Source organism: Acartia tonsa, chromosome 5, assembly GCF_053477335.1.
Source record: "Acartia tonsa isolate MP-2025a chromosome 5, ASM5347733v1, whole genome shotgun sequence".
Lineage (NCBI taxonomy): Eukaryota > Metazoa > Arthropoda > Copepoda > Calanoida > Acartiidae > Acartia > Acartia tonsa.
Window position 1 is genome coordinate 32,253,400 of NC_137264.1, and position 26,830 is coordinate 32,280,229.

General features: G+C 31.9%; 1 protein-coding gene across 1 annotated transcript in view; it reads right to left on the reverse strand.

Annotated features, from left to right (window-relative positions):
- The window catches only part of form3 (FH2 domain-containing protein formin 3), a 143,735-nt gene extending 129,572 nt beyond the window's left edge, over positions 1-14,163 (reverse strand). The window contains exons 1-4 of the mRNA XM_080161359.1: positions 13,287-14,163; positions 2,339-2,454; positions 382-455; positions 15-100 (exon numbers count right to left, since the gene is read on the reverse strand). Coding sequence (XP_080017485.1) covers positions 15-100; positions 382-455; positions 2,339-2,454; positions 13,287-13,353 — 343 coding nt within the window. The 5' untranslated portion in view covers positions 13,354-14,163. The remainder of the gene's footprint in view (positions 1-14; positions 101-381; positions 456-2,338; positions 2,455-13,286) is intronic.
- Between the last annotated feature and the right edge of the window lie 12,667 nt (positions 14,164-26,830).

Sequence of the window (26,830 nt, forward strand, 5' to 3'; positions counted from 1 at the left end):
AAAAGAACCCTTACCTATAAATTCATTTCTAATTCTGTTTCTATCCTTCAGTTGGGGAGTTGAAATTATCAAACAGTTGATAAAAGCAAACAGAACAGTCCTAAATAATTAAATACATAAGATGACAAGGATGACATTTAGACAATATCCTCAAAAGAGAAACTATAACATCAGACGAAAATTAATTCTTCTAGATTGAAAGCAGAATATAAATTTTAAAGTATAAATATATTATATATAGCATTTGTCACAAAATTGCTTAACTACAGTATACTGTTCATGGACATACATACATTTTAGAACTTGTTTAAGGAGATGCTTCGCTTATAATATTGTTTCTTATTGTCCTATGAATCATCATTGTCTAATAATGTAACTAACCTGTATTCGTTTGCTTTTGCCGCTTTCAGCTCTTGCACAACTAATCCGAAACGATATCTTTCACACTTAAAGCCCTAAAAATTTTAATTTTTACATTTACAATTATATTTACATATGTTTATACATTCTCATACTCAATTGTTTTTATACCCTTTCTGTAGATAAATCTATTGTTGTCTATTTATCTTTATACCTAAATATCATTTTGTCTAAAAAAAAATCTAAAACAATCGGATAAAAAGCAATACCATCCACCCAAAATAGTTATAAATCTTTCCAGGACCTATGAGAAGCTACATTGTAAAAAACCATATCAGTTCAGCGGTTGGCCAGTTCCTTCGGTACAAACACACAGACAGAATCACAGAAAGACTCACAGACATCCTGTTACTTTTATACATATGAGAAATATATCTCTCAATCTGTCTATCTATTAGGTTGCTCCGAGAGGTAAACTTCGAGTCTATTTAAAGCATCATAAAAATTTTAAATATCTATCCATCTGATATCAGGACGTTTAGCTCATACCAAAAACATCCCATGGTTGTATAATAGATACATAGGGTGGAGATATCTATCTATCTAGTTTACCTTACATAGGTCAAGAGCCTGCAGAGCCCTATTATATCCCTCACTATTATAGATACATAGGGTGGAGATATCTAATTATCTATCTATCTATCTAGTTTACCTTATAATGGTCAAGAGCCTGCAGAGCCCTATTATATCCCTCACTATTATAGATACATAGGGTGGAGATATCTAATTATCTATCTATCTATCTAGTTTACCTTGTAATGGTCAAGAGCCTGCAGAGCCCTATTATATCCCTCACTATTATAGATACATAGGGTGGAGATATCTATCTATCTAGTTTACCTTATAATGGTCAAGAGCCTGCAGAGCCCTATTATATCCCTCACTATTATAGATACATAGGGTGGAGATATCTAATTATCTATCTATCTAGTTTACCTTATAATGGTCAAGAGCCTGCAGAGCCCAATTATATCCCTCACTATTATAGATACATAGGGTGGAGATATCTAATTATCTATCTATCAATCTAGTTTACCTTATAATGGTCAAGAGCCTGCAGAGCCCTATTATATCCCTCACTATTATAGATACATAGGGTGGAGATATCTAATTATCTATCTATCTATCTAGTTTACCTTATAATGGTCAAGAGCCTGCAGAGCCCTATTATATCCCTCACTATTATAGATACATAGGGTGGAGATATCTAATTATCTATCTATCTATCTAGTTTACCTTATAATGGTCAAGAGCCTGCAGAGCCCTATTATATCCCTCACTATTATAGATACATAGGGTGGAGATATCTAATTATCTATCTATCTATCTAGTTTACCTTATAATGGTCAAGAGCCCTATTATATCCCTCACTATTATAGATACATAGGGTGGAGATATCTAATTATCTATCTATCTATCTAGTTTACCTTATAATGGTCAAGAGCCTGCAGAGCCCTATTATATCCCTCACTATTATAGATACATAGGGTGGAGATATCTAATTATCTATCTATCTATCTAGTTTACCTTATAATGGTCAAGAGCCCTATTATATCCCTCACTATTATAGATACATAGGGTGGAGATATCTAATTATCTATCTATCTATCTAGTTTACCTTATAATGGTCAAGAGCCTGCAGAGCCCTATTATATCCCTCACTATTATAGATACATAGGGTGGAGATATCTAATTATCTATCTATCTATCTAGTTTACCTTATAATGGTCAAGAGCCTGCAGAGCCCTATTATATCCCTCACTATTATAGATACATAGGGTGGAGATATCTAATTATCTATCTATCTATCTAGTTTACCTTACATAGGTCAAGAGCCTGCAGAGCCCTATTATATCCCTCACTATTATAGATACATAGGGTGGAGATATCTAATTATCTATCTATCTATCTAGTTTACCTTATAATGGTCAAGAGCCTGCAGAGCCCTATTATATCCCTCACTATTATAGACACAAAGGGCGGATAGTAGCTCGAAAACTTGCTTCTTAACCTCAACACTCGTAGTATCCAGAGCTGAAAATAATATAGCTCGGTTAGGTTTTATTAAAATTGGACGATAAATTGATATACAATAAGAAAACAAGGTAATAAAACTTTGGGTACCAGCGTTAATTATAGTCTTTTGTTCCCTCCCTCCCTTGTTAAAATAGTTTAATAACAAACCTCCCATATGTAACACAGTGTCGGGAGGATCCGACCCTATTATTGGGAGAAAGTGTACGTATTTTAATACGAAAGGTAAGATTTTATAATTATCATTTGTTCTTTATGTCTGATTGACCGTCTATGGTACTAAATCAATAAAATATTAGTATAATAAAAATCTGCCAACAAAGGACAGAGTTATCATTGAAAAGTCTCGGATTTTGAAAACATGATATCATGAAAACATATCAAAATGTCAAACATATAATTATTGACAATTGACAAAAATGAATGTACAAAATACTACTTACATAAAATGACGTGTTTAGAAAAAAAAACTTGTATATAATGAGTAAATAATTTCTTTAGAAAACTGTAAAGTTATGGCTATCAAATAACCGAATATTATTTTGGGTGTTCTTCTGTAACAACCAAAATACGAACTATTTTTAGAACAGAAAATCTAAAATTTAAGTTTAAGTTTTTTTTCCATCCAGATATGATATAAGATTATGTGCAATAGCTTTATTAGTCCTATTAGTTGAACTAATGATTATTCATCTAGTCTTTCTATATTTATTTTAAAAGCATACTAATGGCTGCGCCCTTAATAATATGGGTGATGTTTTAAAGGTGTAAGAGCCTAAAGCAATCCCGGGACCTATATGAAACTTGCCCAAAATGAGAACTCGACCAGTTGAGTAGTTATGAAATCTTAAGTTTCAGACAAAAAAAACTTACTACCTAATAAAATAAGATATAAGCATGCCCCAAATTCTCCAAAAACTAAAGTGGGAAGAACTGCCTTCTCCTTTTTTCTGCCCCTTGGTAAAACTCTGTGCACGTCACTGTTTGTCATCAAATTCATTCTCTGCTATCAAAAAATGGAGAAAATTTCCAATTATTATATGAACATAATAAAAATTAATGTTTACTAATATAAAACTTCGATTAATAAACACTCATCACTTTTCTAGAATTTCAAAAATAAATATTTAAAACAATATGCACAGTAGAAAATGAGTCATTTTATGCTTTAATTAAGAGAAAACATAAGCATTTTATGTCCAGTTTTTACCACTTTTATTAAAGCAAAGCTTCTTTAAATGTCTTGCATTGCAACACATTTTTAGCAGAGACTCTTAATTCAACATGTCAGTCTTTCCGTCTGTTTATAAGTCTGTAACGTTTTCTTGGAAACGAAACGTGATTTCCTGGACTGTTATTTTTTTAAAGGTTAAATATACAAATACATGCAGTAGATCCATTAGACCGTCAGTCTAAAGGAAAATGTAATTTACTCAGCTTCTATTTGAGATTAAGATAATTTCTTCGTAAGATACATTTATGTAAATTTTCAATGATGATACACAAAATTACCCCTTCTGTAGATTACAATTAGTGATTGAAACGTTTTTTAGACACTCAACTAAATGAACCAACTGATCGAAATTCCATAAAAGTCTCCAAGGATGTTAAGCCAACGAATCAGAAAACGATATTATACGACTTTGGGGACTAGGGTAATAAACAGCCCAATGTTCGCTCACTTTCTGGAATTACTAAGCTGCTGAATGAGATAGAATCTTAAAATTTCTTGTGAAATATACTTTGATAAATTCGAGCACCTATTCTGTAACTTAATTTGTCCGTCTCTCTGTTTGAACTTTTAATATTTCAATAAAATTTGTTTAAAATGAGCTTCGTATTTCTTTTTTAAAGATCAATAGAAGGGTGGGAGGGGAGGGGGCTGTGCACGAACCTTATTTTAATAGGATAAATAATCTTAAGGAGGCAAATATAAGTAAAATTTCAATCATAACAAAATTTTTAAAATCGTCACAAACTTACTAAAACTAAAACACAGCTGTGATCAACAATAAACTTTAAACATTTTCATAAACACTAAAATGTAGTACAGTCTAATTAAAAAGCTTTTTTGCGTAAAATACTCGTAATAGGTTCCTGCAAAAGTTTACTACAGTTGGCTCAATTAAGATATTGTTCAATTCATTCAGACTTTTATATTTATTGGATTGACGGTTCAGATATTTTACGTATTATATAAACAGACCCTACTTTGTTAGAAGACACGGTAATTAAAATCAGTAAAAAGAATCAAGATTTTTAAAATTTTAGGGTCAATTTAATAGATTAATTATTTGTATAATCTAAGAAGATGATTTTTTAAACATTTTAAGTAAATTACAAAGAAAAGTAATTCAAATAAGCAATTGTTTAAAATAATCAAAATTAGTAAAAAATTAAATAAATTTGATTTTTTCAATTAGTAATTTTTTCTAGGTTAAATTTTAATAATTTTATTAATCTAAGAAGATTATTTTTTTAAATTTGAAGTGAATTTCAAATAAAATAAATTAAAGTAGATAATTAATAGGGTTAAAAACTAAAACTTATATAAATAATTATGATTTAAGTTGATAAACTCCGGAGATAGGGCAATGAACTATAATAATATGTGCCCCCCCCCCCCCCCCCCCTACAAAACAAATATGAAGGGGTATAAGGGGTTGTAGATCTAAGAGAGAGAGGGGACAATGGGCTGTTTATTACACTAGTACCAAAAGTTTTCTTATTCGTTGGCTTTACAACTTTGGGGACTTCTGTGAATTTTGATTAGTTGTGAAATATTTTACTGTATTTATTTTATAAAAAAAAATCCAAAAATATTATAGTTTATTTCATGTTATTTGTAATTATACTGAAATAAATTAAGCTAATAATAAAACGTTTCAACCAAAGACTTTAATCTAGAGATAGGGTATTTTTATGATCATCATTAGGGATGTACATCAATTTATCAGCCATTGTCTTATCCCTTTAGATCCATGGTTGCAGATAAATTTAATTTTCCTCTCCGTAGCTCTTACATTATCTAAGAAGTCCTAACTGAGCATAATAATGTTCATTAATATATATATTATAGTATATACATTTACCCTACTGTCAGACGCCTGATATACAGCAGTTCTAAGCAGATTTAATTTTATTGTCTTTTGTATGACACTAGCTAAATTTAAATCAATCATTAAAATTGAATTATCAATAATTGATTTGAAAGTGTCGATAGAAAATGCCTTTTTTACCTTGCCTACTTAAAACTTGCATAATTGCCAGTGTTAGAATACTTCAGGTTTGAAAATTTAATAAATATTTCATATTATAAAATCTAAAGTAGGAAAGGGGAAATAAGACTGTAAATTACGCTAGCACCCAAAGTTTTATAATCGTTGTTGCGTTATTTGTTGGTACAAGAAATTTGGGTGCTTTCAAACTAGCAGTTGCCAAAATTTTTGACCAATAATTTTAATATGCAGCAAGGATTTTTTTACTGGAAAAAGTGATAAAGAGACGAAAAATCAGAAATTATGTCCTAATAAAAATATTAGAGAAAAGACAGGGTTGTAAGTTTATCCAATATTCATTAATTTTCTAGACTGAATGTGAAAATCCGCACACAAACGTCCAGCGCGAACCAACGGCGATAAGCTTTTTGTCACTTCTTATCAAAAGTGGCTAATCATCAATCTAAGCCGGAAAGGGTAGGTATTGCCTGCAAATCATTTGACGGAACAGCCAAGACAAGATATATCAGTGTTTACAAGTGGCGTTCGATCCATTAGGCGGTGATAAAAGAGGAAAACTGGAGTGACTAATTTCAATTTAAAGGGGGGTGTTGACACCCCCGAACCTAATGTGTCCATTACAGTCGCTTGGACATGAATTGTTGAGTAAGGGTGTGGTAAAACCATCTGAGGATATTTTAAACCTTACATAAATTAAAATTAAAATAGATTGGGCCATGTAAACTGGATGTTTTGAAAATTTAAACCAAGCAATCAATAAAAGAAAGCTTTCTTGCAATTATTTAGTTTACCAAGCCATTTAAGAGATCTTACAAATCAATAAACAATCTCACGAGTCACAACCAACTATATATTAGAATATAGAATCTTTATCCCAATTTCAAAAAGACAGCTTAAGATAAAAAGTCACGGAATCTAAAACTGGTCAAGAAAAACAAGGATAACCTAAATAGGCAGTTATCCGGAGAGAGAGGGGACAATAAGCTGTTTATTACACTAGTCCCCAAGGGTATATAACAAAGTTTTCTTATTCGTTGACTTAACAACTTTGGGGACTTTAGTGAATTTTGATTGGTTAATTTATTTGGTTGAGTGTTCACACGTTTCTACCAAAAGTTTTAATTTGCAGAAGGGGTAATTTTGTGTATCATTACCCCCACCCAAAATAAAGGTATAAATAATTCATATAAAAGCTATAGTCTTGAAAATAAAATATAATGTAGTACATAAAAACAAACTTTTATATTAGGGATTTTAATACATTTTAAATGTATGATCTTTTATTAAAAATCTGATCTAACTAAAATGCCAAAACTGTATTTCATTGACAATTTGCTTGAAAAAAATGTCTCTACATTGGTATTTTTAAAAAATACTATTGATATTACTATTGATATAACTATATTATTTGTCAGTTTGTAATTGTTTTAGATATTTTTTGCTTACTACGAATAAAATATGGCAAAAATCAACAAATACTTAAACAACTGCTTAAAAAACGTAATTCCAATCGTCTAGCACAAGTCATAAAAGAAAGGGATATTCCATATAAAGAAAGTCTGTATTGCCTTCATTTTTGCAAGTTGAAATAACAGATCTGTGTAATTATTTAGTTGATATACAATGAAAATACAGTTTAATGAAACAAATTATGATTATTTATTTGAGGTTAAATTTGATAAACTCTCCCTCCCCCTGAAGTTTAAATTGAATTGTCATGAAATAAAAAAAGTTTCAATTTAAGGACTCATTGAGCAAAAAAATGATTGATAAAATACATTGAAAGCACGCTTTGTGATAAATTTTGTTTAATATCAATATTTTCATACAAGACGTTCTTGTGTACCAATAATATTAATTAAAAAGTATAAACAAAATTGTATATAAACTTGTTGCAAAATTGCTTAAATACAATATTCTTTTTAAGGACATAAATACATTTTCATGACTGGATTATAAAGATGTTTTGCCCAAAATATTGTACCTTGTTGTCCAAGGAATCATTGTTCCATTGTTAATATTTTTTCTAAATCATGCCTAACTGTTACAATAGTTGTTTGAAATCGAGAGGACAATTCTAACATGACTAAACTAATGAAAATTACGTAAGGTCGTGCAGACAGACGTACAGACCCTAATTATAGAAAATCTTCGCTTTTGAAAATAAAAATTACTCCCAAGCCTTTTGACTAATGTACTAGAAAATTTGGGCTCCTTTTATAACAACAATGAAAATCCTGTAGAACAAAAGATTGGCGGGGGTGGTTCATGTCAGCGATAAAAAGATAGAAAAAAAATACAAAAAAAACATCACTATTATTTAAAAAGCGGCAGTTTCCCCGACAGTGTCTGTCAATAACTGGACCCCCGGCCCCCCCCCCCCCCACCCATCTCCTTAAAAAAACCTTATTTCCAAAATAAATTAATAATAAGTGTGGGGGATAGTGTTTCGTTTGTTTGTTTATTACTTTATGGAATATTAGGTTAGGCTTTATTGGGCATTGGGTAGCCCGCAGGGTTAGAATCCCCAACATGAGTAAACATGAGGGAAAATCTGCCTGTATTTTACTTAATTTTAACTAATTTTATTCCATTACATTTATAAAATTTAGCTAAAATTCTCTAATGATTAAACTTCTTTAAAAACTGTCAAAAATGGACATTTTTACATACATAAAATCCTTGCTCCCATAGATTTCTGCCGAAATACTGCATACTTAGTCCCTGAATGCAATGCACGATATTAAAAAACATTAAAGAGGGGGTGTGGGTTCTTTTATAGGCAAACCATATGTAAAAATATTCTTTTAAAAAATGAAAAAATCTTGAGATTTTTTGGAGTAAAGTTACTAGCTAGATGTTAATGTAGGTATTCAAACTAAATAGGTTTAGATAGATTAATAATAATCATCTTTTAATATTTTCTTTTACCGTTAATATTAGATTTTTATAAAGCTTGAATTTTGCAGTGCTCGGTAGCTGCTTTATTAAGCTGCAGAATATCAACAGATCGCAGGTGTAATAAAGCTGTCTTTTATTTGGGTTTAGCGCAGCCTCCAGCATCAGAAGAGCCGTAAAAACGTTAAAGAAATTTCAGCCAACATTTAATCCTGTCGGTTTAATTTAATCCGCAGCTGCAAATATTCCGCTGAATTGGCGGCTATGTAGCCTTTTTGTGTTTGTGATACATTTATTGGCAGTTTTGAAAGCTAAAAATTACTACATTATAATAACATCTTTCTTCAGAACATGTGTACCAAGAAAATTGAAGAAAGAATAATTATAAAATTCTTTCAAGATAATTCAACAGAAGCAAGGGGAGAAGTAAATGAACTAAAAAAAATATTAGGGGTTAGTTTTTATCGTGAGCGCAAAATAGACTAAAACCTGCCTTCGACCAATTCTTGAAAATTATAGACATTCCCACATCTTACTAAGTTTAATATTTTGGACTAAGCTGCTTCTTGGATGCTTTTTAGCTGCTTTACTTAGTTATTATTTTGATTTTTAAGAATTTTGGGGAAATTTCACTTTTCTTACTCCTATATGCCTGTTATAATATAGAATAGCCAAGGAGGAGGGAGGAAACATTGGACTATATATTACACTGGTACCCAAAGTTTATAAAGTTTTATATTCACAAACTTTAGGATACTTTTATCAATCTTTGATAAGTTGGTTCAAAACTTTTAATGTACAAACTTTTTAACCAATAATCTTAATCTCAAATAGGGCTAATTTTGTTTGTAATCATGGGGTTTGTTTTTCATTGTCTTATCCCTGAATATCCCTGAGATTAGCTGTATTTGAGTGCAGCTAAGGTACTACACCTTATTTCCATATATGGAGATAATTTATATATGTTCATGCAATATACATTATTCAAAAATTAGCATTATAAAAGAAAGCAATTCTCTTGTACAGTTTTACATTAAAAGATGCTTTTTTTTGTCAATAGATAAATTATGATTGTCAGGTAAAGGAGGGACAAAGGAATGTAAATTATACTTGTACCCAAACATTTATAAACACTTTCTACCACTTCTTGACTTTAAAACATTGATCAACTAGTTTTAATAAAATTATTTTAAATTTCAACAATTAAATTTAATCTACTAAAAGGGTAATTTTCTTTATCATCATTGGGAATGTTCATAAATTTATCGTCTATTGTCTTATCCCCAAACCTTAAGATTCCTAAATATTAAAATACAAAATTTGCCAGTTTGACGGTTATTGTGAATAAATCACCAAATATGACATAAATTTTTAAAGTTAAGTAATGTATGTAAAATAAAAAATTTTAAATCCTCTAATTAGAAATAATAGGTGTAGTACATACTGATAATATACCCCTTCTAATTAAAGGTATGTTTGGAAGTATTAATTTTTACTATTTCTGTTGATATTTTTGTTTCTTTAAGGCAACACCTACCCAATATATGCCTTAAAAGAGCGCCATTAACCATTCTCTTTTAGAACATTAAATTTTACAAGAGACAAAAAATTTCAACATATTTTGTTAAATAATTAATAATTTCGAAAATTGACATTCAAGTATTAAAGAAATTGAGGGAAAACTAAAAATTTAATTGCTATACTTAAAGATTAATCAGTTGAAAGTGAGCAATATATTCAAAATAAGATATTTCTTGATTTACTGACAAACAGTATTCTATTAAAAAATTTCTATTAATAAATTTACTGTTCCATAATAGCTTGTTGTTTTGCGTTCCTATCTTTAAAACTATTCCTGTTTTTGTTCTATTGTATTGGAATACTTTGAAAAATTTTAAACACTAAAAAAACAACTTTATTAAACCTATAATTTATGTATAAAGGGTACTTCATGTATAATAATTAATTTATATATGTACTTAGCCCAAGATATTATAAAAACTAAAAAGGTATTCTTTAACTAATCCATAAATAATTTGCAATTTATTTTCCAGTTATAAATTAAATGGACAATAAATTTATGTACATCCCCAATGATGATTAACTAAATTATCCCTTATGTAGATTAGAATTATTATTTGAAGAGTTTTGACACTTCTGGTTTGGTACCAACCTACAAAAAAATTAATAAAAGTTTTAAGCAAATGAATAAGACAATGTGGTTATAAAAAATTGGGTACCTGTGTAATTTAAAGTCCAAAATTAAGTCCCTCAGCACAATTTTTCCCTTCTTCAAATTATCACTTTTACCTAGTGTTTCATATTCGTAATAAAAAGGACACAGCCAAAAAATTAGGTAAGTGTCCCGTGATGTGAATGAAGAGCAATGGGTAGTTATTCAAGGGTCTAAAGGGATAAAACAATCGGCGATAAATTGAAGTACATTCTCAATGATGATACGCATAATTTCCCCTTCTGTAGATTACAATTAATGTTTGAAACGTTTCAACACTTGACTTAATAAACCAGCCAATCAAAATTGACCAAAAGTCCCCAAAGTTGTTTAGACAACCAATAAGAAAACACTTTGGGGACTTAAGTAACATTTAGCCCATTGTCCTCTAACTCTCTGGTAATGATATATATGGGGTTCTCATGATTTAGTTATGTGATACATTTACAAAAGTAACCCAATTAGAAGAAGCCTATAATAAGTGTCGCATTTTAAGTTAAAAGTTCGATCCCATCTATAATACAAAGTAGAATGATGTCTGTCCGTCCGTCTGTCCGCCTGTCCGTCTGTCTGTCTGTCAGTCTGTCCGTCTGTCTGTCTGTCTGTTTGTCAGTCTGTCCGCCTGTCCGTCTGTCTGTCTGTCTGTCAGTCTGTCTTTCTGTTCGTCCGTCCGTCCCTTAAGATCTCAGTAACCATCTTGGGGGATGGGACACCCAAACCCCCCCCCCCCAAAAAAAAAATAATCCCCCTCAATTTTTTAAAATTATTTCAAATTAGTGGTGGCAACTCCAGTAGTACTTTTTTTTAATTACCTCTTTGGGTAAAGCCCCTAGAGGCTAGGAGCGAAGCCGCTAGTAATTAAATATATTACTCTTATTCAAGTTACTTTGAGCCCTAAACAATAAGATACATGCACGAACTAACTGTACCTAAATATTTTGACCTTAAAATATAATTAGTTAAGTAAAGGCAAATTTATAATAATAATCTTTGGTATTTTGATCGATTTTTAATTATATTTGATTATAAATCAGTTTTTTACCACCCAAGTCTTTTCATTTTTTTTGACACATTTAAAACAATCTTTAAAAACCAATATTAGTCGGGATCTTTTTGAAATTGTATTTTTTTAATGTAAATAAATTTGAGGGAGTGCCCACTCCAACCCCCTCCCCCCCTAAAAATGTCTATAAAATGATAAATTTTAAGTATATAAAATATTAAATCATCGTATCTATAATACAAAGTAGAACGATGTCTGTCTGTCTGTCTGTCCGTCTGTCCGTCTGTCTGTCCGTCTGAAGCTTAAGATCTCAGTAACCACTAAACCGATTGGGCTCTACTCTTCAGGGAATATACCTACTGGTCCTGTGATGGTTTTAAGCTGTTTTCTTGGGGGGTGGGACACCCCCAACCCCCCCCCAAAAAATAAAAAATACCCCCCAAAAAAAAATTTTTTTACTTTTTCTTTTTAAATCTAAAATACGAAAAATTAGGTTGATCAAACCTCTTGGGGCAAAGCCCCTAGAGGCTAGGGGCGAAGCCGCTAGTATATGTATAATGCATTGCTCTATGACTTCTCAAATTTGTTGAAGAATCATTAGTTGAGGAAATACCCGTTATAGCGTTGATATAATATGATTAATTATCAGTGGGTTACAAAATACCATCAAATTGCGGATTTTCATTAACTTAGATTAAATATATTAGCTTTCAGGAAGAAAATTTTCAAGTATGGCTACGAAACCTATCAATATCCGCTGGATTACAACCGATTCTCAGCTTCACTGAAAAATCATGTATTGTATCGTAGTTCAGACAATTTTTCACAAATAATAAAATAAAAATCATAAATTACTGTAAGCCATTTTAATTTTTCATTTTACCATGTGCGAAAAGCTTTCTATAATACGATGCAAAACATAAGTATTAAAAAGATTCACTCTTAAATTTAAAAATACTGTTAAATCAATAAAATATAAAAATGAAAAACGTTTTAAAAAGAATTTTTTGGGTTAAAATGAAAATGAAACGAATTAATAAGGTTAGCGTTTGTAGGAACTTTAATTCACAATTTTTCACTATTTTATCAACAAAAAACTATAGTTTTTGAAACACCCTATTTATTAAATACAGGAAATTCCGACAAAAATAAATACCTATCATTCATTTTAATTTTATTTTACTTTTAGATTAAAGAAGCTTTTTTTACGGTGCTTTCCCTCAAAGTGAATATCTAGCACTGAACCCCCCAGACAATCTATACTATTTTGGAAATAAATTGAAAATAAGTAGTTTTCCCATGTCTAACCCCTTCAGATCCTATACCTGTGGTGACCTAACTATTAAAGGCTACCCAGTATCCAATATTACCAAACCTAACCTGACCTAGAGTAATAAACAAACATTCACCCCCTCCCCCCCCCACACCCTTTAATTTCAATAATTTAAATAAAATTTACCTGAGGCTAGTTTGCTGGTATACTCTTGATTTTCCACAATATAATCCAAACCAATTCTTGAATCCATTTTTATTCTGGTTTAACTTTTTTTATGTATAAAATTACCAATTTGTTGGGTAGTATTATTAGGTTAATTTGTAAGGGTTAATTTTAACTATTTCACTAAAAACAATCACTAACTTATTTCTTTATGTTTTCACTGTTTGTTATTATCTAATACTAAAAATACAATATTTTTCACTTTAAACTAGCTGTAGCAATTTTCAAATTAATCTTGAAAACTCAAAACTACATACAGCTTTATAAATATTTGTTTTGTGATTAAATAGTAATGATAGTCACAATATCTTTTAAGGAACAGACTTTGACGAATCAAATAATTTTACAAATCACCCTGATCCTTAAAAAAGCAACAGTTTAAGGTTGGAGCTTGTGAGAAATATCAACTATGTGATGGCACAGTGAGATTAGTGCAGAGGGATGAGATACTCAACTATACAGCCTGATTATTTGCAATGTGCTGTAAGTTATCCATCCAGCCTGGCAGAGCCTGGCAGAGCACACCAGTAACTCTCATTTTTGCCATAATAATTAACCATTCCCAGCTGATAAACCTTCCACATGCGTGATCATAGCTAAAGCTCAATTTTCAAGTTCACTTTTTACATGTTTATCAAAATCATTCTTTAATTTAAGATCACTTTTATTTCATTACAGGGTTGCTTTTAGAATTAAGGGGGGCGCATTTTTATGTCATTAATTTAAGGTCAAATTTCTGTTTTAAAAATTGATATTTTTGTGAGTAGTAGTAGAGCAGCAATAATGACACTTGCTCAGTCACAGTGAGGCACTACTACAGTCACCACAGTGGTCACTCAACATACACGCACGCACACACACACACACACACTTTGCATATGTTGTGTGTGTGTGTGTGAGTGTGTGTTTTGAACAGATGGGTATATCCATCCAACCTACCCCCTCCCCCTTACCCCCGCTTTAACATAGCGCCACAGCCTGTAATTTTTTGAGCCCTGCACACACACTCACACAGTTGATCACACACCCAAACACACACAAACACACACCGTATTAGCGTGTGCAACTTCAAAAGTGGGCACACACACACACGCACAACAGCTCAGTGTAGAGAGAGAGAGAGAACACAGGCTGTGTTGGTACGGTGTTGTTGTTGTTGTTGTGGAGTTTGGGGACCCTCTTCAAGTACCCACGGTCCATTCTTGGGTTTCGGTACTCCAACATCTCAACAAATTAACAAAAATAGCAAAATGTATAACGGTGGTTATTTTTTATACTTAAAATTGTTACAAATATTTATTCATTTTAAATTACATTTTACAAAAACTAAATTTAAAAAATAATTTGGGTTGGTTTTTAAATTTTCTCGGCGAAAGTCCTCCTCCACAACTTGCGCTTTTTCGCCAGCAACCACCCCCCCCCCCCTCTCCCTCCTCCACAACCACTTTTAAGGGATGGGGTAGGTTGTTGTTTTTGGGCCTAGAAGTAGGGGGGCGGGGGGTAGTTGATTTTCGGGCTGTTGATGGGTTAAGAATAGGTCGTGGGTGCCCATTTTATCTCTCTCTCTCTATCTATCTATCCTTCTCTCTCTCTAGATATATCTACCTATCCATCTCTTTTTTATCTCCTTTTAGTTAAACCAACAAGAGTAGAACATCATCAAGTTTTGGGTGTTGCGCCAACCATAGACAAACTAAGATATAGAAAGTAAGAAATTTTAAATCTAAAGCCTTGATATTAAAGTAAAACATTCGAGGGGGAAGGGGTTGAATAACTCATGTCCCCACCCTGGGGATCCTGTGCCGATTTTTAATTTGGTTTTTGAAATCAACCAATAGCATTGGGAATATTACCACAGCTAAGTCGGTACAAAAGAGAAAAAAGCAATTTGCTAGCAGAAGAAAAAGATCCCCAGGGGAATCCAGGAAGTTTCTGATTATTATTGTTTCATGTTAGTAGGGGTGGCTGGATTTTGTGCAATCTAATCAAGCAAAGTGTTGTTTTGTAGGGTTAGAGGACCCATAGGATCTGAATTTTATGCAGTTTCCCACAAAGAGCCTAGTTTAGCATAAACCCTAAGTTTTTGAAGAAATTGAATATATGAAGGGGAGAGTTTTCTTATTTTTTTATCTAGGCCAATTAGGTAAGTGTATATAGGTAACTGGATAGCCCCTCAAGGTTAGGGCAACGCAGGTATAGTTCCCGAATGGTTACATGGTCCGCCTTAATTTCTCAAAAAGGTGTGGAACTATCGGCCCAGCCATTTAAAAGATATTGACATATATACAGACAGACGAACATCCTGTTACTTTATTATATAGTATTAAATTCATGTAACCTTGATTTTTATTTGACATTAAACAAATATTGTCAAATTATATTAATAGTATATTTGATAGTCGATAGTTAAATAGATAAGGTTTTGTCTAATTATGATTAAATTGTGTTTATTTAGATGAGTGTAATACAAATATGTAATCAATGATAAATTTAGAATTAAACACCCATTGAAACAATTATTATTTATATTACTTTTAGATTTTTTTCTGTATGTAATGTTTTTTATTATATCTGTTCAATTTCCTACCAATATCATGGACAGATTGTTTCTCCACTGTTTTCCTATTGGCTCATTTCATTTATTTTCTATATTTATTTTGAACTAAACTAATCTAAACCATATAAATAGTCTTTGGCAAAACTTAACGGGAAAGGAAAGGAGAATGGGCTTTAGCCCAAAATTCTTTCTCTCTCTCTCTCCGTTTCTATCTATCTATCTCTCTCTCTCTCTCTCTCTCTCTCTCTCTCTCTCTCTCTCTCTCTCTCTCTCTCTCTCTCTCTCTCTCTCTCTCTCTTTCTCCCTCCCTCACTTGCTTTCTCTCTCTCTCTCTCTTAAATCTACCCACATACTTCTTAATATTTATATATTTGCCCCCTTTCCCTTTGACACATTTTTATTTCTTTAAACATAAAGAAGCACTGGAATTGAGGGGTGGGGGAGGGGAGGGGTTATGGCAAAATATCCAATTTTTCTGACTGACTTAGTGCATATGTTCATTAGATATATTACTCAAAATGCCCTTTTTCGAATTTCATTCTTCTGATAACCTAAAAAGTTACTTTAGGTGCCTAGAAATACATGTACAAAATTTCTTTAAAAAGGCCTAAAAAATATCTTTTTTTCTTACTTTTTTCACTGTTTATAATTACAACTTATTAAGATATTTTTTAAAAAATCGGCGCTCCAGCACCAAAAACGGCAAAAACTGACAGTTAAACTTCTGTGCCCCTACTTGCCCCACTCTCCGGCCAACTTGAGCTTATTTTTAAAGATATCAACCTGATTTTTTCAAGAAAACTTTTTAAATAAAAACTGAACTAATTAACCATTACACATTTCATTTTTGGACTTTCCTTCTAGGGGCTTGTGGAGCAAAAGACCCCCCAAAACACTTAAAATATGAGTTTTGAGCTTATATTTAAAGATATCAACCTGATTTTTTTAAAGAAAACTTTTTTAACATAGACAAACTCAGTTATGTTTACAGATTTCATTTTGGGACTTTCCTTTTAGAGGCTAGTTGGGCAAGAGACCCCCAAAACTAAAAATATGAGTTTTGAGCTTATGTTTGCATATATCAACCTGTTTTTTTAAATAAAACATGTAAACATGACAGATTTCATTTTTGGACTTTCCTTCTAAGGGGTAGGGGCAAAAGACCCCCAAAACAATAAAAATATGAGTTCTGAGCTTATTTTTAGAGATATTGAGCTGATTTTTTAATGAAAACTTTTTAAACATAACTGAACTAAGTAACCATTACAGATTTAATTTTAAGACTTTTGTTTCTAGGAGCTTGTGGAGCAAAAGACCTCCCAACACTTTTATTCCTTCTAGGGGCTAGTTGGGCAAAAGACCCCCAAAACTATAAAAATATGAGTTCTGAGCTTATTTTTACAGATATTAAGCTGTTTTTTTAAAGAACTTTTTAAAAATAACTGAACTAGGTAACTATTACACTTTCATTTTGGGATTCTTTCTAGGGGCTTTTGGAGCATAAGACCCCCCAAAACATTAAAAAATGAGTTTTGAGTTTATTTTTAAAGATATCAACCTGATTTTCTTTAAGAACCTTTTTTAACATAACCAAAATAAGTAACTACTCACAGATTTCATTTTGGGACTTTCCTTCTAGGAGCTAGTGGGACAAAAGACCCCAAAACAATAAGAATATGAGTTCTGAGCTTATTTTTAGAGATATTGAGCTGAATTTTTAATGAAAACTTTTTAAATTAAACTGAACTCAGTAATGTTTACACATTTCATTCTGAGACTTTCCTTCTAGGGGCTTGTGGAGCAAAAGACCCCCCAAAGCAAAAAAAAATATGAGTTCTGAGCTTATTTTTAAAGATATCAACCTGATTTTTTTAAAGAAAACTTTTTTAACATAATTGAACTCAGTAATATTTACAGATTTCATTTTGGGACTTTCCTTCTGGGGGCTAGTTGGGCAAAAGACCCCCAAAACTGAAAATATGAGTTTGGGACTCATTTTTAAAGATATCAACCTAATTTTTTTTGAAAAACTTTTTTCACATAACCAAACTCAGTAACCTTTACAGATTTCATTTTAGGACTTTCATTCTAGGGACTAGTGGAGCAAAAGACCCCCCAAAACACAAAAAATATGAGTGCTGAGCTTATTCTTAAAGATATCAACCTGATTTTTTTAAAGAAAACTTTTGAAATAAAACTAAACTCAGCAATGTTTACATATTTCATTTTGGGACTTTCTTTCTAGGGGCTTGTTGAGCAAAAGACCCACCAAAACACAAAAAATATGAGTTCTGAGCTTTTATTTAAAGATATCAACCTGATTTTTTTAAAGAAAACTTTTTTAACATAACCAAACTCAGTAATGTTTACAGATTTCATTTTGGGACTTTCCTTCTAGGGGCTAGTTGGGCAAAACACCCCCAAAACTAAAAATATGAGTTCTGGACTTATTTTTAACGATATCAACCTATTTTATTTTGTGAAAACTTTTTTCACATAACCGAACTCAGTAACCTTTACAGATTTCATTTTGGGACTTTCCTTCTAAGGGCTAGTGGAGTAAAAGATCCCCCAAAACACAAAAAATATGAGTTCTTAGCTTATATTTAAAGACATCAACCTGATTTTTTTAAAGAAAATTTTTAAAATTAAACTGAACTAAATAACCTTTACACATTTTATTTTGTGACGTTTCTTCTAGGGGCTTGTGGAGCAGAAGACCCCCCAAAACACTTTAAATATGAGTTCTTAGCTTATATTTAAAGATATAAACCTGATTTTTTTTAAAGAAAACTTTTTTAACATAACCGAACTCAGTAATGTTTACACAATTCATTTTGGGACTTTCCTTCTAGGGGCTTGTTGAGCAGAAGACCCTCCAAAACACTTAAAATATGAGTTCTTAGCTTATATTTAAAGATATAAACCTGATTTTTTTAAAGAAAACTTTTTTAACATAACCGAACTTAGTAATGTTTACAGATTTCATTTTGGGACTTTCCTTCTAGGGGCTAGTTAGGGAAAAGACCCCTAAAACTTAAAATATGAGTTCTGAGCTTATGTTTGAATATATCAACCTGTTTTTCTTAATAAAACTTTTTTAACATAATTGATCTAAGTAACCATGACATATTTCATTTTTAGACTTTCCTTCTAGGGGCTAGTGGGACAAAAGACCCCCAATAAAAAAATCAGGTTGATATCTTTAAAAATAAGCTCAGAACTCATAATTATAGTTTTGGGGGTCTTTTGCCCAACAAGCCCCTAGAAGGAAAGTCCCAAAATGAAATCTGTAAACATTACTGAGTTAGGTTATGTTAAAAAAGTTTTCTTTAAAAAAAATCAGGTTGATATCTATAAATATGAGCCCAGAACTCATATTTTTAGTTTTTGGGGGTCTTTTGCCAAACAAGCTCCTTGAAGGAAAGTCCCAAAATGAAATCTGTAAATGTTACTGAGTTCGGTTATGTTAACAAAGTTTTCCAAAAAAAATCTGATTGATATCTTTAAAAATAAGCTCAGAACTCATATTTATAGTTTTGGGGGTCTTTTGCTCCACTAGCCCCTAGAAGGAAAGTCCCAAAATGAAATCTGGAAACATTACTGAGTTCAGTTATGTTAAAAAAATTTTCTTTAAAAAAATCAGGTTGATATCTTTAAATATAGGCTCAGAACTCATATTTTTGGTGTTTAGGGGGGTCTTTTGCTCCACAAGCCCTTAGAAGGAAAGTCCCAAAATGAAATGTGTAAACATTACTGAGTTCAGTTTTATTTGAAAAGTTTACTTTTAAAAAATCAGGTTGATATCTAAGCTCAGAACTCATATTTTTTGTGTTTTGGGGGGTCTATTGCTCCACTAGTCCATAGAATGAAAGTCCTAAAATGAAATCTGTATGGGTTACTGAGTTTGGTTATGTGAAAAAAGTTTTCTCAACAAAAAATTAGGTTAATATCTTTAAAAATAAGTCCAGAACTCATATTTTTAGTGTTTTGGGGGGTCTTTTGCTCCACAAGCCCCTAGAAGGAAAGTCCCAAAATGATATGTGTAATGGTTACTTAGTTCAGTTCTATTTAAAAAGTTTTCTTTCTGTGTGTTGATATCTTTTACTTCTTGAGATAACTACTGTTGGCTGAAGAGGGGGGCAAGTAGGGGCACAGAAGTTTAACTGCCTTTTTTTGCCGGTTTTGGTGCTGGAGGCGCCGATTTTTTTTAACTGAGCATAATATCTTATTAAGTTGTAACTATAAGCAGTGAAAAAAGTGACAAAAAAAGATAACTTTTAGGCCTTTTTAAAGGGCAGTTTTCAAATCCCGTTATTTCATAAAAAAAATTTATAATGCTTAGAGAATGGCTTAGAAGATGAATTTAGGTGTTCTGCATATTTCAACTTAAACACATAAGGCCAAAGATATAATATCCCGAAAATCTTTTGTCAAAGTCTCCTTCACACCTAACGCTGGCGGTTTCTATTTTCACAGGTGATTTTTGGAATAATATATCTTTTTCCTTATGTGTTTAAATTGAAATTTGCTGAAGAGCTTAAAACCTGCACATTGCTGAGACATTGTTAAAACCGCCGTGCTACTGTTATCTGTTGATATTTCACATGCCTGGCGCTAGGTCGCCAGTAGAGATAGAGAGCTGAAATTTTGTACATGTATTTCTAGGCTCCTAAAATAACTTTTTAGGTTAGTAGAAGAATAAAATTCGAAAAAGGGTATTTTGAGTAATATATCTAATGTGCATTGAGTGTTCAGTAAGGGTATAAAAATAAACTGATTTTATTATAATTCCTGTGTTGAAAAAATGTCTAACAACCAATCGTTTGATTGCATGATCTTTGTCAAAAAGTCCAGGTTTCACAACAGTTTATAATGTCTCTTCATAGGATAAGAATGTTAATTAATTAACCAATGAAAATTTTAGCCCTTTATCTTGTTAGGGAGTTGAGAAAATCACAAATAGTTGAAAATCTAGGAGTAAATCTAGCACCCCAAATAACAGACAGATGGACAAAACAATATATAGATTAGACAGATGTCATAGAAATCTTCACTAAAACATTCAGCTGTATATCTTGAATAGGAGCCAAGAAAATCAAGTTTTCCTCATAACGTTATGGACTGACGGACAAAGTGAATTATAGAGTAGCATCGCTACTAAAAAAAAGAAAATTCAATTATTTTTTTTTGTTTCACCCGTATGACAAGTCAGCTATAAAGTTGAATATCTGAGTATAAATCAACGCTTAGACAAATTATACTATCAAAAAATTTTGTCACTCGTATAAAACAAATATAAACAAAATATTTGACTACTAGAATAGTTATTTATCGAAATGTATTGTAGACAGCTTTCCGCGGATACTATAATGAAAACCTATAAGATTAATACCAGTTTTGTTAAATCCGAGGGGCCGACAGATTTTTATTTTAAAATTCATGGAAAATTGTCTTTAATACGATGCCATACATGGTTTTTCCGCATGGCTGAAAACCGGTGGTAATATTTATCGGTTTCAAAGCCATACTTGAAAATCTTTTATTTCTTTTACCCAGTTTATTGAGTATGATTGATCATCTAGGTTTTAACATCTGTATAACTTTAACCGTATTATTAAAGTCAATGGCCTGACATGGCAGAAACGTAATACTTAAAAATTTTCAACTTTAAATAAAATTACCTTGATGATGTGACGCACACAAAAATGAATTATTGGGGGGGGGGGTTGAGTATTGAGGTGGGGTGATCTAAGTACACCCTCTAACCCCATACCAATGTTTAGTTTAATCTAAAAATGACTTCTAGACATCTAGAAGAAAAAAGGGTTACCTAAAGAAAGAGAGACGGATAACGAGAGATAGAGAGAGAGTGAAGGAGAGGGAGGGAGATTGAGCGAGAGAAAGAGAAAGAAAGAGAAAGAGAGAGAGAATAAACATTTTACAGGTGTGAAAAAAAGTATCCCTTTTAATGCCACATCTATTCTACAATTTATTTGCAAATTTTTCGAATTTCTGTATTCAAAGGGGTAAGAAAGGGAGAGAAAAATAACCTAAAGGCTTAAATTTAGAATTAATAAAGACTAAAACCATACCTTGATCTACGTGAAGCTTCCCTATAAAGGAGAACTAAATTAGTTTAGTAGTTATTGAAATCCTCTGCTTCAGACAAAAAAAACGTATATGATAGGATGATAATCATTTATTTTTCATTTTGAAGAAAATAATACAAAAATACCTATATATATTAAAATAATTATATAAACCATGGCATATTGAGATGTATTAAATATAATATATGATAGTCATTTAATTTTTGCATAGAATTTACATTAAAAGTAAATAATATAGAAATAGATATTTAAATATACAGTTTGTACATCAAAACTTTTAGATTTATTAAATCCTTATAATAAAGTAACAGGATGTCTGTTTGTCTGTCTGTTCGTCTGTTTGTTTGTGTGTACCGAAGGATCTCGCTAACCGCTGAACCGATCGGGCTCTCCTTTACAGGGTAGCTTCTCATAGGTCCAGGGAAGGTTTATAACTATTTTGGCCCGGGTGAGGGTACCACCACCCTCCCAAGATAAATCGCCCCTAGAAAAAAATTACCCCCCAAAAAAAAGAATTTATAATTTTTTAAACTAAAATTGAAAATGGGTGGGGAACACTCCCCCGCCCCCAAAAAAATTCCACACTCCCCTAAAAATTTTTTTTTTTGACTTTTTCTTTTAAAATCTGAAGAAAAAAAATTGGGTTATCAATTTCTACTCTCCCCTCCTCAAGTGCCCCTAGAGGCCTCTAGAGGCGTAGCCGCTAGTCCTTATATAAAAGTAACAGGATGTCTGTCTGTACCGAAGGATCTCGTTAACCACTGAACACTTGAACAGATATCGTTCTTCTTTACACACAATGATTTCGAAGGTGCTTTGACTTTTGTGTCAGAACCTAAATTGGGACATAGTGCATTTTATTACCCTAGATTAGGTAACTTCATTTCACTTTTCAATAAAATCTAAAATGCAGCGGTTTTTGAGAAAATTAGATTTGAAAATTTCAAGTTAAATTTTCATCCCCTAGGAGTTATCGAATAATCATGACAAGAAAAGCAAAAATTTTTAACAACTTTGCTTTTATAAAGTCTTTCATAAAACATTTCTATATATGATTTATTTAAGGCTGAATTTCCGTGACCTTAGCAAAGCAACTGATAAAAATGGCCATTAATTAACTCCCTTCGTGAGTGGTTTTATGAAGAACTTTATAAAAGCAAAGTTGTTCAAAATTTTAAATAAACAATCTTTGCTTTTCTTGTCATGATTATGCGATAACTCCTAGGGATTGAAAATTTAACTGAAAAGTGAAATGAAGTTACCTAACCTAGGGTAATGAAATGCACTATGTCCCAATTTAGGTTCTGACACAAAAGTCAAAGCACCTGTGTGTACAAAGTATCTTGGTCTTGGGAGGTTTTTGGGGCAAGGTACTTGCACCCTCCTAGAATAAATCTTCTTTAAAAAAATTGAAAATGATGGTGGCGACTGTCCACCTCTAATGACTCTTGGGGCGTAGCTTCTAGTTATTTGAAACTTTGATAACATCAAGGATACAACCCCAAAGATATATGCAAAAACCTAACACTTTAGGCTGACGGGAGACAAAACCAATCATTATTTAGCTACGCATCAGCCATAGAAATTAATGGAATTTGATTAAGAAATTAATAGATTTATTTACTTAGATAACCTATCAAACATCCTTCCAACTTTTAAAAAATCTAGCAGACGATATTTTAGTTTATTTACGATGTACAAAATTTTGGACAATATATAGAGTTACCCAAAAATAAGTTTTATCCTATGAAAAAAATTTTAATATATGACTTATTATCTTAAAATATAAAATGTACATTTTTTTGTTTGTCCATTAATATCTTTCTATCTACTATTATAGGGAAGCTTTACATAGGTTCCGGGTTGGTTTAGGTATAAAATGGATAGTGACACAACCCAATCTGTCCCGATTTTGTATCACTTTGAAAAGTGCGATTCCAGTTACGTCATATACGTTTTGGGAAAGAAAAAGGGAAGGGGGGAAGAAAATCTCTTCAAAAGAGATGGGAGAAAAGGAAAGAGATTTTCTTCCCCCCTTCCCTTTTTATATGACGTCACAGGAATCGCACTTTTCAAAAGTGATACAAAATCGGGACAGATTGGGTTGTGTCATGGATAGTTTTAGGCTCCTGTTCCCAATCCCCTAAATTTACTCTGTATTACATTTGGTTCAAGTAAAGGATCCATTATCAAAATAGATTTTTTTCTATATTCATCTAAAAAACTTGAAATATTTGTCACAATTGATGTGGCTCCACAATATTTGGTATCCCATACATTCCGCAGAGTCACATATCTGGTATCCCATACATTCCGCAGAGTCACATATCTGGTATCCCATACATTCCGCAGAGTCATATATCTGTTATCCCATACATTCCGCAGAGTCACATATCTGGTATCCCATACATTCCGCAGAGTTACATATCTGGTATCCCATACATTCCGCAGAGTCACATATCTGTTATCCCATACATTCCGCAGAGTTACATTTCTGGTATCCCATACATTCCGCAGAGTCACATATCTGGTATCCCATACATTCCGCAGAGTCACATATCAAACTTTTAAAAAAGGAGAATAGTTATTCATCGCATCGTATTGAAGACAGCTTTCTGCAGATATTGAAATGAAAAATTTTAAGATTGAAACCAGTTTTTTTATTACCGAGGGGTCGAAGTCCCGGACTAACAAAACTAGTATTAATTTTATGATTTTTTATTTTGATGTTCTTTAAAATTGTATGTAATATTTTTCATTATGGCTGAAACCAGTTTTAATCCAGCGGATGTTAATCGGTTTCGAAGCCATACTGGAAAGGTGTACAAAATATTTTTCTATTTTTTTTCTTTTGATTTGCATATCTTTTTGGTTCCCCTATATTTCCCCACAAGAATACTGTCAAAGGTGGATTCTTAAAAAAAAATTTGCCCCACTAATCGCTTAGTGGGGCAAAATTGTTTTCGTGAAAAATCCACCAAAATCACATTAAAAATCTACAAAAATTAAACAAAATCATATGTTAATAACCCTTCTATGATTTTGTTTAATTTTTGTAGATTTTTAATGTGATTTTCGTGGATTTTTCACGAAAACAATTTTGCCCCACTAAGCGATTAGTGGGGCAAAATTTTTAAGAATCCACCTCAGTTCTTGCGCTTAAATGGCACTAATTTTTATTAAATTAACTATGGATACTAGTAACATAAATAAGTAAATATTATAACTAGAGTACAATCGTTGAAAATGATTAGCGGAGCCACTTATGTGAAAATTAAAATTTTGCTTATTTATTAGTTTTCAGTGTATATTCTTGACCATAGAGGGAGGGAACATTGGACTTTATAATTATACTGGTTCAATAAGTTTTATTCACACGTTCTCTCATTCGCTACCTTGAAATGTTGGAGACTCCAATTAAATAGTTTGTAAACAAAGCAGTGTATAAGCTTTTCCACCAATAATTTTGTTTATTATCATTGGGGTTTATGTACTTCAATTGATTTACTATTGTCTTATCCCAGAAAAAATATACACTTTTTGTATAAAAGCAAGAGGGTGTCTATTAATCGGTGGGTCTGTCTGTCTGTGGATCTGGCTAACCGCTGGACCAATATGGATCTTCTTTACAGTATGTGCTATACTAACAATTTGCGCTTCAGATAACTTTCTGTTTTACGGAAGTGATACTACACTACGATATTTGCTAAGAAGGGAGTGTCCGATGCATTTTGCAATTTTTTTTTTGCAAAAAAATTGTTGTTTTTAGCAAATTTAAAAGTGGCATTTTTCGTTACGGGGGATATTATCCTTAGAATTTTAGGCCTGGTTAGCACAATAGATTTTTACAATAATTTTATGAAAATTTTACAAGAATGTACGCTGGCATGTTCTCACAAAGTACCATATTAGCAATGATAACCCCTCCTTGAAACATATAGACCCCGCAGGGTTAGAAGGCTCCTTAGATGAAAAGTTTAGATAAATAATGGCTTCATATTTTTTCTATCCATTAAAGCTCACACTCTCCTAGCGAGACTCTACAAAGTGTCCGAAAAAATTAGCCGTGTGACGTCAATAGATCCATCTCATTTTTAAGGGGTTTCCAATCCCACTTCTCCTATCATCTCTCCCTTTTATGACGTCACACGAATAATTTTTTCGGACACTTTTAAGAGTCTTTCCTAGCAAATCCTAGTGAAACCCTGTAAACATTGAATTTCGTTTTTCATCGTGATAAATATTTGTTGCTTTAAAAATATAAAACTCATTTTTAAATGCAAATATTATTATTAAATTCCAAAAAATATAAAGGTATATTTTTTTTAAAAAAATAGTTTTATTAAAGGCGTACAAAACAAGAACAAAATATACATTAATAGTCTTTTAGTAGGTAACAAATTAAAATATTTTCTCGTATTCATTCGAATCCGGTGGATAAGAACCGGTTCTCATCCATACGAAAAAAACTATGTCTAGCATCGTATTAAATCCGGTTTTCTACGAATATAGAAATGTACAATCATAAGATTAAAACCAGTTTTTTTAGCCCGTGCCTTCGGCATCTCGGGGCTAAAAAAACTAGTTTTAATCTTGTACATTCTATATCCGCGGAAAGCCGTTTATAATACGATGAAAGAAATAAATATTTCATATCCCAATTGAAAAATTACAAATGATCAATGATATGCCATTGTACAGACTTGCACAATGCACAGACTAAATTACCAATCTGGAAATTAACTTAAACGAAATGCAGATATAACAAAATCGTACCTAACTACTTCAGGAATCACCATGCAAAATTTGAAATCGATAGGACAATTCTAATATGC